The sequence below is a fragment of the Thermothelomyces thermophilus genome, chromosome 1, assembly GCF_000226095.1.
Source record: "Thermothelomyces thermophilus ATCC 42464 chromosome 1, complete sequence".
NCBI classification, from domain to species: domain Eukaryota; kingdom Fungi; phylum Ascomycota; class Sordariomycetes; order Sordariales; family Chaetomiaceae; genus Thermothelomyces; species Thermothelomyces thermophilus.
The window spans coordinates 186,567-203,555 of record NC_016472.1 but is presented as its reverse complement, the minus strand read 5'-3'; the positions used below and the strand labels follow the sequence as shown (position 1 = coordinate 203,555).

Here is a 16,989-nt window from a genome sequence, read left to right as displayed (position 1 = left end):
GGTGGAGATGACATGCCGCTCTCCGTTGTTGCGCAGCAGCAAACTCCCCTCCAATGTCTTCTGCGATCTTACGTTCTTCTTCACCAGAAGCTGGACGTTGCGCGTGACGACGTAGGACTCGCCGACGGTCGATCGGAACGATACTTTGACCTGGGCGCGGACGTCCTTCTCGCCGGCGAGGGTCGGGTCGTGAATGAAGGCGCCACCCTTACTGTTGGGCGGGAGCTCGCCGGTGGTGGCATACTTGAGGCATTCAATGATGGTCTACCCGGCGCATGCAACGTCAGCTACGGCCGGGCCCTAATCCAGTTAACTAGACGAGAACCCACTGTCTTCCCCGAACCGTTGTAGCCGACGATCAAGGTCAGCGGACTGTTAAAGGCGATGGTTTCTTGGTGCTGAGGCCCGAAGGAGCGCACACCGAGAATAGATAGCTTCTCTACCCTCGACATTGCGATGCTGCAGGGCGAACGGGGCCTAAGCCGGGACACCACGAAGAGCTATTCCATGTAGTTCTAGTACTCTTAAGAGCCTAGAGGCCGTCACTTCTTTTTTTTTTTTTTTTTATACAAGATTGTCCGAAGCTGATCTCTTTGGATATCGGGACTGATCGACGACCGGACGGAGACTGGTCGGAACAGAAGCATCAGATTGTCGGCGGCGGCGCTTCCGTATCTGCCGTCGTCAATGTCGACCCGGAAGAAACGCGGAACTGTCGCGGTGCTAAAATGGAGGCAGGAAGCGCCGAAGTGTTGCTGCCGCGTCTTCACGTGGGCCAGGCAGCAAGTGCCAAGCGTCTGGATGTGGAGGGCCCTTGCGGCTCTGGGCTGCCTGCTGCAGTGAGAGAAAGAGAAGGGGCCACCTAGATCGGGAATTGCAGCATCTTGCGTACGCAGTAACGATCCCGAGTCAGGTAATTATGGAGAGGAGTGTGGATCGCACTTTGAACTGATTGATTCAAGTGCTACGCTTTCGTATGTATACTACGTATGGAAAGGTATTCATTCTACTATGCAAGCACATACTCGAATCACGCCTAACGCTACTCCGTAGCAACAATACGATTACATGCAAGATGTGAGGTGTTCTGTTTTATACTCCGTACTTTACATAAACTGCCTCGCCCCTCTGTCTTGCCCGCCATCCAAAATATTCCGTACTCCGTGTTACATGCCATACCGAGACTCTTTTATGCTTTCCGGCTATCTAGCACCTCCCAGATGTGAAATAAAGGCCAACCAGCAGCAGTAGCCCGGTTGAAGCAACAAGGGATAAGATAAATGGGATGAGGAACTGAACACTGCAGTTTGCGAATCAATCCATGTAAACAGACATATACCCGCGAACCAAAAACAACCTCTCAAAAACAAACCGCGATATTAAAACCAGACAACGTCCCTGCTCGTCATATTTCGCCTCACTCCGATTTCATTGCGGCGCTCTTCTTGCGGGATTGCCCATAGTACCATTGCTTATGCGAACTGAGATGAATGTGTGCCCGGCCATCCCGACGACTTTACCCACCCGAGCGCCGTTGTATTACAAGAGCAATATATTGCGTTTGAACAAGAGGGAGAGAAAAAAAAGGAAAGTCGAGGGAAAAAAAAAACTCCCTTGCGAGAGAGAAAAACACGGCAGGTATCATTCCGTTCCCCATCCCAACACGAAGACATATCGAAACAAGACGTGCAGAGCTGCGAGGTGCAATGGCTGGCTGTGTCCCGTCCCGTCTGGTGCAGCCTTCTCCCTCCCCACCTCCATGGCGTGACTTGGTCGGATTCCTCGGCCCCTCTTAACGTTCCTGTCATACCCGACACCGCTGAAAGCCTTCAACGCCGTCCGTTGTGACTCTTGTTCGGTGGAACAACCGGCAACATGGCCCGATAAGCGAGGGGTGGGGGAGATCTGATACATGCAAGGGGATATATGGCCTTTTGTACCCCCCCACCAAGGCCGACCAGTACCGTAAGCTTAGCTCATCTCGCCGGCCCTAGCCTTCCCTCTCCTCCTGAAAAAGTCCATAACTTTCCTCGCCGGACCGCTGCTCCCCGAGTGGTCATGTCCGCGAGCATACGCATCCGTCTCCCAAGCGTCAACGAACCGCTTGTTCTTCTGCAACACGCCGCGGCCGGTCTTAGTTCCGCCAGCGACCCGCCGCGCGTCATAGCCCGCTTCTTGCCCTAGGTGCGAGAGTGGAGGAAGTTGCGGCGCAGACCCTGCCGGGCGGCGCACGTTGTCCACCGACGCGTCCGAGTCGCCGCTCAACATCGTGGCCGGAATGTACCCCTGACTAGCAGACGGCTGCCCGAACCCGTTGGAGTCGTATTGCTGATAACGCCCGTATAAGTCGGCCGACATGCGCGGTTCATGAAGCTGTGCGTACATGCCATCCAAAGTGGACGCTTCGACGTGCTGGTCTTCGCCGATGTCTTGCTCCCCGTAATGCCCATGTTGGTCGTCACCGGCTGTTGGCGGTTCCTGGATGGGCAGGTCCTGTTGCGAGTCGAGCTGCGGGTTGGTGTCCTCCTTGCCAATGCCAATCGCCTTGAGCGAGAAGGACGCCGGGATGAACGAAAAACGCCTTGCATGCTTCTCGTGGGACTTTTGGGAGCCCGCGAGGCTGCCCGACGTCTTCTTGCCAAGGCCGATAGAGAAGGACCTTCTTGAGCGCTTCGAGTCCACTGACTGCCGGGATTCGTCCCCTCCCGCGAGGGTGTTGTTCATGCTGATAGGCGGGTATTTCTTGCCCTTCTCCCCGCCCGCTTGCTGCTCCGCCCGTTTGCGGCCTCTGCCGCCAAACAACGACCCGCTCCGGCCAAAGAGCTTGCCGCCGATCTCGCCCATCGTGCTGGATCGCTTGTGACCCTTGACCTCGCCGCCCTGGGCGCTGCTGATGCCGGCTCCAGTTGTCTCGGAAGGGAAGCCAGAGAGACGAGCAAACTTGGACGGCTGGCTGATGCTCGGCCGCCCGAATTCCCGAGTCTGGGGTTGCGATGTTGAGGTAGGGATTCCGTAGCTGCTCCCACTCCTCTGTGGCTGCTGAATTCTCCCCTGGGCATTCGTATCGGCGACTTCGGGAGGCACCGGCTGGCTGTACGAGGATCTCTTGCCAGCCCCTGGGCCTCTTGAGCCGGCCGACTGCAGAGAGCCCTCGGTTGGGGGCCTGTTGGTTGAGGAACCGGGAACCGTCGACGGAGAGGGGCCCTCGCGTCCAGTCCGGATGGCGGGCGGGGGCCCTGCGGCGGCGGCGGGGGCCGCGGCGGCGGAGTTCGCGTTCTGATGGGTGCTCGGCGGCTTCCTTGATGCGACAGGTGTCTTCCCATACGGGTCTGCCCCAGTCGAGATACTTTGAGGAGGCAAAGGCTTCTCCTTGGGTGACGACAACAACGAGCCGGCGTCTGCAATGTCAGCATCGCCTCGGGTCCCCGACGCGGCACCGGCACGGCTGGTCGACGCCTGAGTGCCCGACGGTTCGCCGCGCTGCGTGGCCGTACTCGGAGCGACATATTCCACCTGCACCGTGCGGCGCTTGTTATCTCTTTGCTGCTTGGCATACGCGGCAGCCTCGGCGTCGGAATCGATAGTGCCCTGCTTGCTGAGCAGACCACCAAATGCGGGCGAGACGGTCGTCTTTCTTGACGACTCACGCACCGATGCGCTTCGGGCGAGGGTGGGTATATCGTCGTCTTCCGGGGGCACCGTAGTGTTTTGGATGTCCTTGGGACTCGTCGTGCTCGACGTGATGAACTCGACGACATGGGCGTACTCGCTGAGCCAGCTGTGGCGGGCGACCTCGAACAGGTCGGCCCTCTTACGCGGGTTCGGAACGAGAATCCTCCGCAAGAGATCGCGCGCGTGAGGGGTGACATACTCGGGAAAGGTGAGCGGGGTGTTGACAATGTACTTATAAAGGAGGTTGATGTTGTCCCCTTCGGGGTTTGCTGGGTCGTCGTCGAACGGGAGATAGCCGGCCAACATTGCGTACTGAGAGGCAGGGCGCCGGCATTAGTACATACATCGGAATTGTCCGCACCGCTTATTGCCGGGTTCAACTTACCAGAATGACACCGCAGCTCCACACATCGACCTTCCGTCCGGTGTAGAGCGAGTCGCTCACTACGAGCTCTGGCGCCGCGTAGCAGGGGCTGCCGCAGCTGGTCTGCATCAAGTCGCCTTTTCGCGTGCCGTTCGGCTTGATCTTGTCCAGCCCCATACGCTTGACGAATTCGCGATCCGTCAGGTTCATCTCCTCCTCCTCGGTCAGCTCCTCGTTCGGGTCGAACGTGTTGGCGAAACCAAAATCCGTGATGATGATGTTGCGGTTGCGGTCGAGCAGGAGGTTCTCCAGCTTCAGGTCGCGGTGCACTATACCCTTCTTGTGCAAGTACCCGACTCCGGAGACGAGCTGGGCGAACAAGCGCCGCGCAGCGTTGTCCTTGAGGTACCGGTGATTCAGGATGTAGTCGAAGAGCTCGCCGCCGGAGGCGTATTCGAGCACGATTCCGTAGTGCCTATCCGACTCCTCCATCTTGTGGAGCCGGACGATGTTGGGATGGGTTAACTGTTTCAGGATGGCTACCTCGCGCATGATCTTGGCCATGCGCGTAGGGTTGTTGCCCACTTGGTCCTTCTTGATGAGTTTGATGGCGACCTGAGGCGGGCTTCGTTAGTCTGGTGGCAGCGTGGGGGGGCTGGGTGCGAGAAACAGCGAAACGTACCTGCACGCCTCCTTCTTGCTTCCAGCCGAGTTTGACTTTGCCAAACTCTCCCTCGCCAATGGTATTCCCCAGGATGAACTCGCCAAACTTGGTCTGCTTCTCCCGCCTGGAGTGGTCATGGCGACTTCTTCCGCCTCGCCTGGTCTCGTCTGCCGGGTCAGCCGTGGCGACGACGGGGGGCGGGGCCGCATCATCGTCTTGTTCTTGATCGTCTGTGGACTGGTGCTGTGGTTGAGCCAAGGCCATGCGCTGCTTCTCTCGCTCAATGTCGACTTCGGGTTGGGATATCAAGATGCTATTCAGGATCTCACTCGTCTCCCTCGACGGCCCGTTCGTCGAGTGCGAGTTGTTCGGGGGCGGCGAGCGAGGTTGCGCGGTCGACGACGGGTTCTGGCGGGGGTCGCGGGTGCCGCTTGTGCCGTTTGTGCCGTTTGTGCCGTATTGGTCGTGCGGCGGTTGGTTTCGCCGGCTGCGGGAGCCCTGATCGGGTGATTCTATCCTGCCATTCGCGTCCCGGCTGGAATCGGCGTAGGTTCGGCGGTGCGGGTCAGCGGGGCGCTCGCTCGGCTGGGCGCGTCGGGAGCTCGACGTCCGCGGAGGGACGGCGGCAGGCATGTTCCGCCCTCGATCCGCGAATTGTAGGTCGGGTGAACCGGTCGCCGAGGCCGCAGAAAATGAGACGGGCGAAGCGACTGCGGCGGCTCGGGAGCTCATTGTAGAGTTGGAGCCTTATCAAACGTAGTCGTCGGCGCTAGGTCTGCGAAGGAGAAGTCGGGAGAATGATGCCGGTAGTGTTCCCGAGGGCTGCTGATTTGCATGATAGTCGGGGGCCCGTCCCGTGTCGAAAGTGGCTAGGCCGGCAGATGGGAGCTCTGTGTCGGATGCTAGGGGTGCCTGTTTTGGGGCCCGGAGTGCTGAGCAATATTCGACTCCGCAGATGCGCAGAGGATGCCGGGAGCAAAGTGCGTAGAGCGCTCTATGGGGTGCTTTTGCCTGGTGTCCGGGCGAGTTGATAAGATGAAGAAGCAGGGTGATTGGGTGGGCGGGCGGGCTGAACGGGAACCTGTGCCCAGCGGTTGTACCGGGAGTCGCGGTCAGTCAAACGAGCGGAAAGATGCCCAGTGCAAGCGCCGACTTTTTTTGTAGGGCGATGCAGCGCCCGTGAAGCTCCGTCCGAGGCTGCGTGCGTAGGAAGAAAGAAGATGGAAAAGACGCCGAGCGCGATTGGCCGTTTGAGCTGTCAATGGGCCAATTCGACTCTCATTGTGCACTGCGATTCGGTGCCGAGGAATCTCGCGTCGAATGCTGATTGACTGATCCGCCCCGTCGTCAGGCGTAAACGCGCAGATGCGATGGCGAGGTGGTAAGGTCGAGGTTGTGGGAGCGCGACGTGCTAAGAACCCTGCGCAGTAGGTAAACCAAAACCATGCAGAGAGAGACGCAGCCCGAGGGTAGGCCGTGTTTACTTGCGCCGCAACCCGCAAGACAATGCGCCCTGGAAAAAAAAAAGTTCGGGGGCGGACTCGGGACACGGCAGAGTCTTGGAAGTCGGCGGGTTGCCCTGTGCTCCGTGCGGATCGATCTCCCGTCGCGCGACGGTGGAGAGGGGGGAGAGGAGGGTGGGGAGAGGGGAGGGGGATGAAGAGGGCGGTGTGGTGAGGTGCTGGGAACGAAAGGGTCGAGCAGCTGGGATCGGAGAGAGCCAATGGGTCTGTTGTCTATGCGGGCGATGTTTTGGCGCTCCATCCAACGCTGCCCGTTTCCAAACTGGGGCTCGACGTGCCTACCTATCCTGGTCCTCCTCTGTTGCACACCTGCTTTGTTGGCCAACTTATGCCGCGAGGCGTACGCTAGTTGAACACCCTACGAAGTACAAACGTAGTACATACAGTACATTCAAACACACGCAGTACTTGTAAGTTCGGTAGGAATTTGGACAGTTGTTGACGTATTGCTCCAGGCCGCGTCGAGAAGCGGTTGGTTACTTGGTGCGTTTGTGGGCAAAAATGCTCTGCTGGTCAGACGCGTCCCGGCCTAGACCTGTTTCTCCCTGAGACCCTTTAATTTTCCACTTCACGCGCTTGACTAAGAGCAAGCTATTGTGTCTTGCACGTTGGCAAACCTGGTGCTGCGTCGCGTCGTCGTTAACAAGCATTGGCCTGTCTCGCGGCTTTGCAAATCAACCGTACATATTTACATAGTTCTCCGTACCTCCGTAGAGCTCGGAGAATGCAAGAAGCCATCTGATCACACGTGATCCCAAATGGCCCTCTCTACCTCAGTATCCATACTAGTTACTGCGTATTTCGAAAATATCCAGTTCGTCCACAACCGCCATCCTCGGACCGACCAAGCTCGCATCTGCTTGCCAGGCAGCAGCGAATTGATCTCAATCAAACAGCCTGCAGCCTAACCTCAACGGCCTGCATCTCGGGTCAACATCACATCGCTATCACGCTGCCTTGCCCAGTCATTCCTCTTCACGGAACTCGAAAGCAGTCTTCTCGTCTGGTATCTGGGAAATTTATGCGGTGTCGATTGGATCTTGTGGAAGCAGGGACTTGTTTCGTGTTTCCTGGTGCAATGCCAAGCAGCCATTCAACGGGCACTGTGCGTGCTGACCCTACACTACACCACACTAATAGTAGTTCGTACAAAAGGCCCTATGCGGATATTCCGCTAGCGTCTCCGTGCCTGAGCCAAGTGGGATGCGGGATTCCTGAGGCATGGGTCCAGGGGTCTTTGCTCGCAATGCAGTGGGACCGATCGGGCTGCCAACTAGAAGGGAAACAGCCCACTTCCAACACGAGTAGGAAACGAGCCCAAGTTACCTCGAGAAAAAGGGCGAATATGCGCATTACAGCAGGAGCTTAGGTCTTGAACATGAACAATTCCTCGAGCGGTGAGTGGTTCGGTACTGTAAGTTGGTCAGGAGAGAAATTTCCCGTTCCGGAAGTGCTAGAAGAAACTTTTTCTCACTTGTTCGGAGTAAATAGTTCGGCAGTAACTAATCCGTAGTGTGTATGCATGAAACAAGTCGAACGACAAGGTCGCACAAACCACCCAAGTTTGGCTTCCTGAACCAATATTAAAGGATTATGTATGTACATACATACTTCCTGGGCAGCTTTGTCGAACCAGCAAGCGGAGGAGAGAAGGGAGTGGTCCGTACGGCGTCGCCGAAGACATCGCGCGAAGGCATTGACGTCGGAGATGAAGTGCATATCGGAAACACAGGGATCAGCAAGCTTACGGGCATCCCCACGACGATCCAAAACCAGCAACGCCGTCGACTTGTCGACAGCTCCCAGGATCCTAACAGGGTAACCGTCGTCGGTATCGGGACTGCGGCTGATCTACCAGCGGGGTCCCCTTGCCTGGAAGAGACAGCACGGCAATTCCAGAAGCAAGGCACGTCTGAACATCACGTACGGAATACTTACTACTACTCCGTACCTAGTGCACTACTGCGTACATGCAAATGCACTACGCACAACAGGACAACTTCCCATCATCCGATAGTATGCATGGCCATCCGGGATAGTTACACCTGCATTAGTTAGTCTGTCCGCCTTGCCCATCACAGCAGGTTCAGGACCGAACGCCCAGAAACCGGGATAACCGAACGGCAATGACAGGGGCAGCGCGCGGTACCTCTTTCGTCCCTTGCAGCAGCAACATTAGCATGCATACAACCACTGTGGCCGCCAAACGCCAAGCCCCCTCTGGAGCAGAAGCCAGTGGCCGCACCACACCCCCAAATTTGACGCCTAATTAGATAGAGCCAGCAAGAAGCTCAGCATACATTCAACACTCAATAGAAGCGCACCCCCTATACGTTGCGCGCGTATAGATAGCCCTGTACTTTAAGATACGTAGATTCTAACCATAATACCTAATTGATAATACGGGCAATACACGTAGAGATATTCAAATGTAGATTTTTAGGCTTTCTAAACGTCTAAAACATTTCTTGGCATTTTTTAGCATCTTTCTGACGAAATAGTAAGTATTTTTTAACTATTAATATCTCTATACGTATTGCCTAGATTATTAATCGGAAAGTATAGTTAGAATCTACGTATCTTGAAGTATATAGCTATCTACATACGTGTTGCGCCTATGTACGGGGAGGGCTAATAGTGGGTGTTGAGTTGTGTGTTGAGCTCCCCTGATTTCTGGCTCGAGCCGTATTTGAACGGGGTGTACTCCGTATAGGCCTAAAAAACTGCAAAAGGGGACTTGCGGAATACGCTCGCTCGAGGAACAAGATCTTGCAAACAAGAAATCGAGCACTTGTCGAATATCCAATGCACAGTTTCACCTCATAAATAACCGTCGCATGTATGTCCTGTAACTATCCGTCTGCCTGTCAACGGCCAGACACGGATAAGTCTACCGATGGCTAATTCGGGACAGGCATCGCTAAAACGGCCACCATGGCTCCCTCGAAGCTGATGACTGACAATCCTCCAATTGTCCTCTGTGGTCATGTCGATGGCAAAAAGCCCGCGTTATAGCAGCTAAAAGCAACTTCGTGAAAACAATTCAAAGTTTGCAGAACAAGCGATAGTCGCTGTATTCCGTATCTCTAGTATGCTTGACACTTGCTGCGTCCACCCGTTCCGCAAGCAACGCGCTTGTCTCACCCTGCGACATTGCATGAAAACCGAAATGATCCAGTGGCGCCAAATATAGGGGCGCATCACCAAAAATCAGGAAAAGAAACAAGAAAAAAAAAGAAGAAAAAGCAAAAAAAGGTCAATAAGAGGTAGCACAGGAGTACCTCATCTATAGCTTGATGGTAATGTCGCGCATGTCTAGCCCGACGGCAACGCTGGTCAAAATAGCCATATATCCAAGCAAGATGCCCATGGTCCCGAGCCTGCCTACATCCAGCGTGGGCACCGTCATGTTGACCAGCCCCGTCAATAGATTGGCCAGCAGGAAGATGGGCAGACCGTTGCGGTTATACGCCCTCAGCACGCGGCTCGTCGCCGTCTCGTAGGCTTCCCTCTCCGACTTGACGTCCTGCGCCCTGTAGAAACCCGGGAAGAGGAACACGTCGACGAGACAAAAGGCCAACACGAGAGTGCTGTTGAATGCGACAACCCACAGGATGTAGGGCAGGTTCGCCAGCCTCCGGGACACCGTCAGCCCCGCGCCGTATTTGTAGTTGGTGCAGAGGAGGTAGAGGATCATCCAAACGGCCGACCACCCGGCCAGGTTGACTACGAGCGTGGTGCGCTTGGAGCGGGTCGTCCAAATCCCGCCCCGGGGGCTGAGGGTTCTCGGCAAGACGAGCATTCCCATGTCCTGCCCGGCGAGGAAGATGGCGAGGTACCCCCAGAAGCTGAAGATGCCCTCCCTGTTCATCGAGAGGAGATCGGTTCGCGGCGCGGTGAGCACGTAGGCCTTCAGCCCTGTGCCTTCCAGAGCAGCCTGGTACGAGATGCCGAGAAGGAGGGCTAGGCCAGCATATGACGGCACCAGCCTGAGCGCCGCCTGAAACAGGGCCACAAAAGGCGGCAAGAACCCCAAAGTAAAGAAGAAGTTCCAGTGCACTCCATACTCGGTAACATGCTCAGCGTAATCCAGGCCCTTCACGCTGAGCAGCCTCACGACTCCCAGGGCAAGGAGTGGCACAGAGTGCCGCAGCGACCGCATCAGCCGAGTGCCCAGGGGTGTCGCTTTGCCGTCGGCGCGCTCCTTGAGGACGGCCCGGGAGGCGACGATGCCGGCGGAGAAGACGAAGGACCCGACGCCCATGTCCATCAGAGAAGTGCCCCAGGTTTCCACCTTTGCGAACCGGCGGGGAAACAGGCGAAAGTCGACGGCGAGGATGCATATGCAGGTGACGACCAGCATGTTGCCGCGGTAGTGGGTCAGGAAAGGCTTGGTGGACACGACACCGGGCAGGCCCGGTGATGTCTTGGACTGGGCATTGGGCGGCAGCTGGGGTTTCTTCCTGCGCGCCGAGGGGCTGTCGGCGAAGCCGAGATACACCAGCGCGGCGGGCAACAGAAGGAGGATATTGAGGAGGAGAGGCACGCTCGAGTAGAGCGTGACTGAAAGCAGGAGAGCGCCTACATTGAGGAGGAAGTCGACGGCAAAGGGCAGCGCACTGTACTGCTTGAAGAAGTCCTGCCGGGTCTGCAGGACGGACCACAGAAGCGAAACAACCTGGGACAATTAGTTGATCAGCGACATGTGGTCATGATGGCTTCATGTGATAGATTCCGTCCGACAGCTCATACCGGTGCCACGGCGCAGACTTGAGCAATCTCTGCGACTGATCCTCCCGTAAGGTTTGAGACAAAGTCCTCCTTCAGCTGCTTATAGCTCGGCGCTTGCCCTGCTTCCGCCAGGTCGTTGGCCAGATTGTTGGCCAGGCTTGCCATGGTCCAAAATGAGAGAGAGAAAATGAATTGGGGAGGGATTAGAGATAGGGGCCAAGGCGTGTGTCAAAGAGAAAGATTGGTGGCCAATGCTAAGAAAACATGTTCCCAATGGTAAGCAGTCCGGCAGCACGGATCTTGGGATAAGGAAGGAAGGTGTCGGAACCCGGCAGAAAGGATGTTGAATGAGAAGTGATGGTGGAGTTCCCGGATGCTAGCTCTGGCGATGCCAGCTTGCGGCTTCCTGGCAGAGGAAATCGCTGGTCCCCAAGGTGGCCAGTTCAGCCAATGACAAACCTCGAAGATTCCCAGGCTGCCAAGACCCCCAGAGCCACTGCCCGTCACATTCCAGACAGTGGCAGGCTCCTACCGTGTGCTCTCACCCCATCTTAGGTATACTAGTATGTATGTACATACATAGTAGGTACTACCTACCATATTCGCTTGAGAATGCTCTACCCTCCGAACATAATTTTTTTTCCCACCTCATGCTGTGAGCTAGATCAAGGCTCGGGTAAAAAGCGATACAAGCTACCCCGACAGCTTTCTTTTTACTACAACCCTCGACCTGCACTACCAGCAACTACAAAGGCTAGGAAATCCAGGTGAAGTCAGCCATTCCGGACCTCGGCTCCGAAGTTCAGAATGTTGCAAACAGTTTTTTTCCAGTGGCGCTTTCTTTGTTCGCCAGCCCGGGCTATGCCGGGAGACTGCACATCACAGAGGCCGTGATGACGCCCTGGGAGTGTGGCATAAGATTGCTAGAGGTCCTGCAGGTCGTCTTTGTCTGCCCGCAGACTGATGATTCGCCCAGACCTTTGCCTTGCGCCGCTGCTTCTGCTTGACTCACCGAGGCCTGCTTTTAGGGCGGCATTCGCTCATCGACCGGGGAAAGGAGGTGATACAAAAGCAGCATAGCAACCCGGGCTGTGCCGCCGACCTCGTCGTCGCCGGCATGTTACCCCAAACACCTCGGAGATCCTGCCCGACACCAACAAGGTTGTTCGTTCACCACTGTACCAAACCAGACTGTGGCAAGAGTCATCTGAGAGAAGGACAGAACGATGCCCAGCAACTCCGGCATGGAGACACAAACTCGAGCCCGGCCCGAGTTGCCTCCGGTCCTGACTGGCCGCGGCGACCAGGAACTTTCCTGCCCCAGGACCATGCCGGATTCGGCAACAAACCCTCTCTACTCTGCTTCGTTGACCTTGCCCAGCCCCTTATACCCAGCGTCGCCCAGCTATGACCACATTATGAGAGCGCACGAGCGAGCTCTTGTGGACAGGCTGGGCCGGCTGGACCACCGTGGGAGGCGCGGATCCCAGCAGTCACCAACTACGGCCCGCCTACTATCGCCCATCTCTGAGCAGCAGGCCTTGAGCGCTCGACACCCGTCAACTACCAGCTCGCCCTTGCCTCGCTCTCCAGCGCCATCGCCGCGATCTCCTGGCTTCTTGCAGAGCCCGGAAACCCAAACCATCGCGTCCCAGACAAGAGAGATACTGCTCAAGGGCGTGCCCGGTCAGCTATCGCAACAAACGCTGACATCCGCCAGCGCTGCTGATGGCCACCGCCAGTCGCTGGCACCAGCGCTTGCGAATGGGCGACGCAACAGCCAACAAGCGCGGGAAGCCTTGCGCAATTGGGGCCACCTCTACCTTGATAACGGCGCCATCGCTGACTGCTTCGTGGCGGCTGTTGCGCTTCGGAGGCACAGCGACAACTTCTTGACCGATCAGGCAACCGCAGTAACAGAACAGCCGTCCGGTGGCGGGAGCAAGGTCACGATCCGTGCGCTCGTGAAACCGTGCGCGCCGAATCGAAAGCCGTTCCTCCTTCGGCGAGAGTTCGACATGGATAGCCTCAGAGCGACAATCCCGGAGCCGTCGCCCGTGTCGGCAGGATCACAGCGGTCGTCCACTGAGATTACCAACCGGTGGCCCCTCCCCACGGGTCGGCGGCGCTCATCTACAGGAGAAAGCGCCAGATCCACGTTGGGGGTTGGCAAGTCCCCTGTTCGAAACACATATACAATGCCGATTCGTGAGCGCTTCCAGGGCTGCTACGACTACCTCATGGATAAGCACTAACGAAGCTTACGCGGCAGACAGAAAATATGCAATCGCCTTCTTCCCCGTTCTGGCCGCCCTCATCTACTCGGGGCTTGTTGCTAAGGGTGACATAATCGATGTCCCTCTGCCCCACCCAGAAGTATGGGCGAGGACGGTGGCATATGCTTACACTGGTCAAAAAGAGCTCACCGAAGCCATCAAGCAAAACATAATGTACTTGGGGGGTAAAGTGTGAAACACGAGGGTGGGGGTGTACGACATTGTTGTTCTGCTCTGCCGTCATCGCCCACCCGGCCTGGGGCGGCACCCTTGCTTTGACTCCTCCTTGCCCGACCCTCACGTGTACGGGGAATACATTTTGTAATGACCGGATTTTGTCTGGACTTACGCAGTGCTTTTCTTCTTTTGAAGCCGAAATACGTTCTACCCAATAGTGAGAGCCCGCGTTTGCCTTTCCGTCCGCACGAGTCAAGCTGACCCGGCATGTCTGCTCCGTCTGTATCAAGAGGTGTTCAAGTACCTTATGGCTCCCCTGCCAGACCCAGACTAGGGTGCTCCTGGAAAGGCGTGCTTCCTGGAAAAGCCGCGGGCCTCCGCGGGCCTCCGCGGACGCTCATGGACGTTACCTTAAGCTTTTCGCCCCCCCGATCCCTGATCTCCAGGTCGATGTCCCAAGTCGGCCATCCGGTCTCCAAAAGGTTGATCCTCCACGTCTCGGAGGAGCCAACCTGAGTCAAGTCGATAGCCGAGGCGGCTTGGCCAGATCCATATCCCACAAATTCCCCTCATTCTAAAACCACAGGGACGCGCGCCCCTGCGCTGTGGCCATGCTCATATCAGAATGGATGGGAGCGAATCATGGGGCTTAGCCTGCGAATCCTCTACTTCCTCAGGCTTTTATTTATCGCCATGGACACCGTCCACTGTTGTGATTTCGCCGATTGCGAGATCGAGCGCGAAACCAACCATTGGGCCTACCGCGATACTGCTGGAGCGGTAGTCAATTGAGAGAATCATCCCGATGAGTGGCGTTCCCAACCGCCGCCCTCCCCTGGTCGCCTCTCGCTCGGCCCCTGACATCTTCCGCCGGCCGATGGACCCGGCCCCGGCACCGCTGGTGTACATTAATGGTTGGCACGGCGTCGGAAAAGAGACGGTAGCCGAGTGTCTGACGCTTCTCCTGGGTAAGGACAAGTCTCTGCTCATCGACGTCCGCAGCGTCGGACGGGAGACTACCGGCGGCGGCGACAACCGCTACGGCGACGCCGGGCGCATGTCCAGACACAATTACCACCGTCGAGACGAGCACTGCCCACCCCTCTTGACTCCGGAGCATCCGCGCTACCACTCTTTCGACCTCGACCCGGACGCCGACACTCTGGGTCCGCTGCCATCGTCACCTTCCTTCTCCTACTTCTCCTCCGCCCCTCCGGTCTACTCGTCGGCGACCTCCAGCTCCGGATCCATCTCTTCCGACACAACCTTAGCCACGCCCACCTCCCCGGCGTCAGCTGCGCGGCCCGCCATCAAGACCACAGCCACGTCTCCCGTCCCGATTTCTGTTACCGACCTCATGCCCGCTTCTGCCACCGTCATCTCACCCTCGAAAAACCATGTCTCTTTTTGCCCAGTCGCCTTCCCGACGATGATGACCAAGCCTCTCAACACCACCACCACAACAACGCCAACAACAACAACAAACACCACAAACACCACAAACATCACCACCTCCCCGCTTCTTCCCAGCCTGCCCCTGACGTCCGAGACTGCAGCTCTCCCAACGGAGGAGGCCCTCCCCGTCCCGACGCCCTGCAGCACCGAGAACCTCGCGGCCCTGCTGGCCTCCCCGGCGAACCGCCGGCGCATCGCCATCCTCCCGGCCTGCGCGCCCGACACCCCCGCGGGGCGGGCGGCGCTGCGCACCTTCGAGGCGGCGGCCGCCCGGGCGGGCCGGCCGTTCGCGGGCGTCGTGCTGCGGTGCGGCGAGGGGCCCCGTCGCCCGAGGAGGGGGACGATGCCGGCGAGGATGTCGTCGACGACTTCGATGCCGACGGCGGCGGCGGCGGGTGGCGGTTATGGTGGCGGTGGTGGTCGTGGTGGTCGTGGTGGTCGTGGTGGTCGTGGTGGTCGTGGTGGTCGTGGTGGTCGTGGGTCATCACCACCACCACCACCACCAGCAGGAGGCGAGGCAGTGTCGGGCACGGAGGGACGGAGAGAAGACGACGACGGCAGTGGCGACGGCGGGAGGATGCGGTCGCGGAGCTCACCCAGCCCCGGTGCTGATGCTAGTGCTGGCGCCGGTGCTGGACCAGGGTTGGTTGAGAAGGAGGAGTGTCGGGCGCATAGGCACGCCCCCGAGCTGGCGAGGCCGGCCGGGCCCGGGTTGACGGTGGACGTCACATACGTGCCGGCTTTCGAGGCGGCGCTGCAGATTGTCGAGTTCGTCAAGGGGTTGGAAGCGGAGCGGGAGGCCGAGCTGTACAAGGACGGCGGCGGCGGCGCCCGCGAGACCGGGGGACTAGGCGGGGAGCGTCTGGTCGCCTGAGCGTGTGAGGGCGTGAACCGGAAGCGTGCAAAGGGAGGGAGCCTGGGAAAGTTTCTTATTACTCTCCAGTCCCCGCGCGCGCGGGGGCAGGATGGCGAGACGCGCTGCCTTATTATATATCGTCCCACAGCAGAGCAGAGCCGAGGCAAGCCCAACGAAAGCCATGTTTAAGTGAGGGCAGGTGCCCTCCCCCCCCTTTTCCCCCCTGCTGGCAGCTGCGACTACCGAGGCAATGGCCGAAACGAGGCACGCCGCTCGCCTGGCGAGTTCTATTGGTCTCCTTCTCACCGACCCGGGAAGCGAGACCAACCAGGCCTGCGAGCGAGCCACACCGGTGAGGGAGGCCATGCCGCCCTCCAAGAGATCACAAGACCAGCCCCCGAGAAAGGGGGGCGCCTGAGGGGGGGCCTGATCAGCCGTTGCCCCCGGCTATCTCGGCACCGCATCCGGATGGCATCGTGAGACTATATTTCCCACTTAAGCCCATTCTTTGCTCTCTGCCTTGCTTTTTTTTCGTGTTTCACGGCCTGCTGCAGGAGAGGGACGGCCCGTCCGGAACGCACTTCTCGGCAGAGATGGGAGACACTACACTAAGCACGTGGCAGGCGAGCATGGGAATGGTCAGACCGGGTCTGGATTACCGGAATGTGTTAAGTTTGTTGGGATCCCTCCATGCCGGAGCGGTCTTCGGGCCCTTCTCCCGGCCGCTTAACTCTCCACCTTGGATCTGACCTCGTCAGTTCGGGACGACGGCGAGGTGAGGCCAGACCGAGCTCTGTCCCCCAAACTCGCTCGAACCACGACGCAAAAAAAAAAAAAAAAAAAAAGGGGGGGGGGGGAGAGCGGTAGTCCATTATTCAGCCATACAATGTACGTACGCAGCACGTACGAGTATGTTGCCCTGACCCCCCGCGTACCCCCTTGCGAGCTGGCGACAAGCACGAAGCGCCCGAACAACCGTTTTGCATCGCCTCCGGAAGAGCGGAAGAACATCCGCGGGACGGTATCTTGCAGATTTCCCCACGATCGGCGCCGGAACCTTCTTAAGAGTCCTCGTCACCCTTAGTGTACACTGCGTGGTAGATGTGCAGTGGGGATCCAGGGGCGGAGAAAGAAGCCGGGGGGTGTAGGGGGCGTGTGGTTGGCCAGCCAGGGAATGGGTCACGATGCGCCCGGGTCTTTGCCAGACTACGGAACACAGCAACGGTTGAAACTCAGATGACGACGCACTGGCTCGGGGGGAGCTTGGGAGC

General features: G+C 58.0%; 4 protein-coding genes across 4 annotated transcripts; 2 read left to right on the top strand and 2 right to left on the bottom strand.

Moving 5' to 3' along the window:
- Window positions 1-1,889: 1,889 nt before the first annotated feature.
- MYCTH_2294039 (uncharacterized protein) lies at window positions 1,890-5,622 on the bottom strand. Its single transcript, XM_003658317.1, has 3 exons — window positions 4,719-5,622; window positions 4,058-4,651; window positions 1,890-3,984 (listed from the first exon to the last, which is right to left on the bottom strand). The coding sequence occupies exons 1-3, from the start codon at window positions 5,430-5,432 to the stop codon at window positions 1,972-1,974; spliced, it is 3,321 nt and encodes a 1,106-aa protein (XP_003658365.1). The 5' UTR covers window positions 5,433-5,622; the 3' UTR covers window positions 1,890-1,971.
- A 3,635-nt stretch (window positions 5,623-9,257) lies between these two features.
- MYCTH_2294037 (uncharacterized protein) lies at window positions 9,258-11,325 on the bottom strand. The gene is made up of 2 exons (XM_003658316.1): window positions 10,976-11,325; window positions 9,258-10,901 (listed from the first exon to the last, which is right to left on the bottom strand). Exons 1-2 carry the CDS (start codon window positions 11,117-11,119, stop codon window positions 9,510-9,512), a joined length of 1,536 nt encoding a protein of 511 aa, XP_003658364.1. The 5' UTR covers window positions 11,120-11,325; the 3' UTR covers window positions 9,258-9,509.
- Window positions 11,326-11,568: 243 nt separating this feature from the next.
- MYCTH_2294036 (uncharacterized protein) lies at window positions 11,569-13,299 on the top strand. Its single transcript, XM_003658315.1, has one exon. It carries the CDS (start codon window positions 12,181-12,183, stop codon window positions 13,207-13,209), a length of 1,029 nt encoding a protein of 342 aa, XP_003658363.1. The 5' UTR covers window positions 11,569-12,180; the 3' UTR covers window positions 13,210-13,299.
- A 415-nt stretch (window positions 13,300-13,714) lies between these two features.
- Window positions 13,715-16,024, top strand: MYCTH_2294035 (uncharacterized protein). Its single transcript, XM_003658314.1, has one exon. It carries the CDS (start codon window positions 14,213-14,215, stop codon window positions 15,734-15,736), a length of 1,524 nt encoding a protein of 507 aa, XP_003658362.1. The 5' UTR covers window positions 13,715-14,212; the 3' UTR covers window positions 15,737-16,024.
- The last annotated feature ends 965 nt before the right edge of the window (window positions 16,025-16,989 follow it).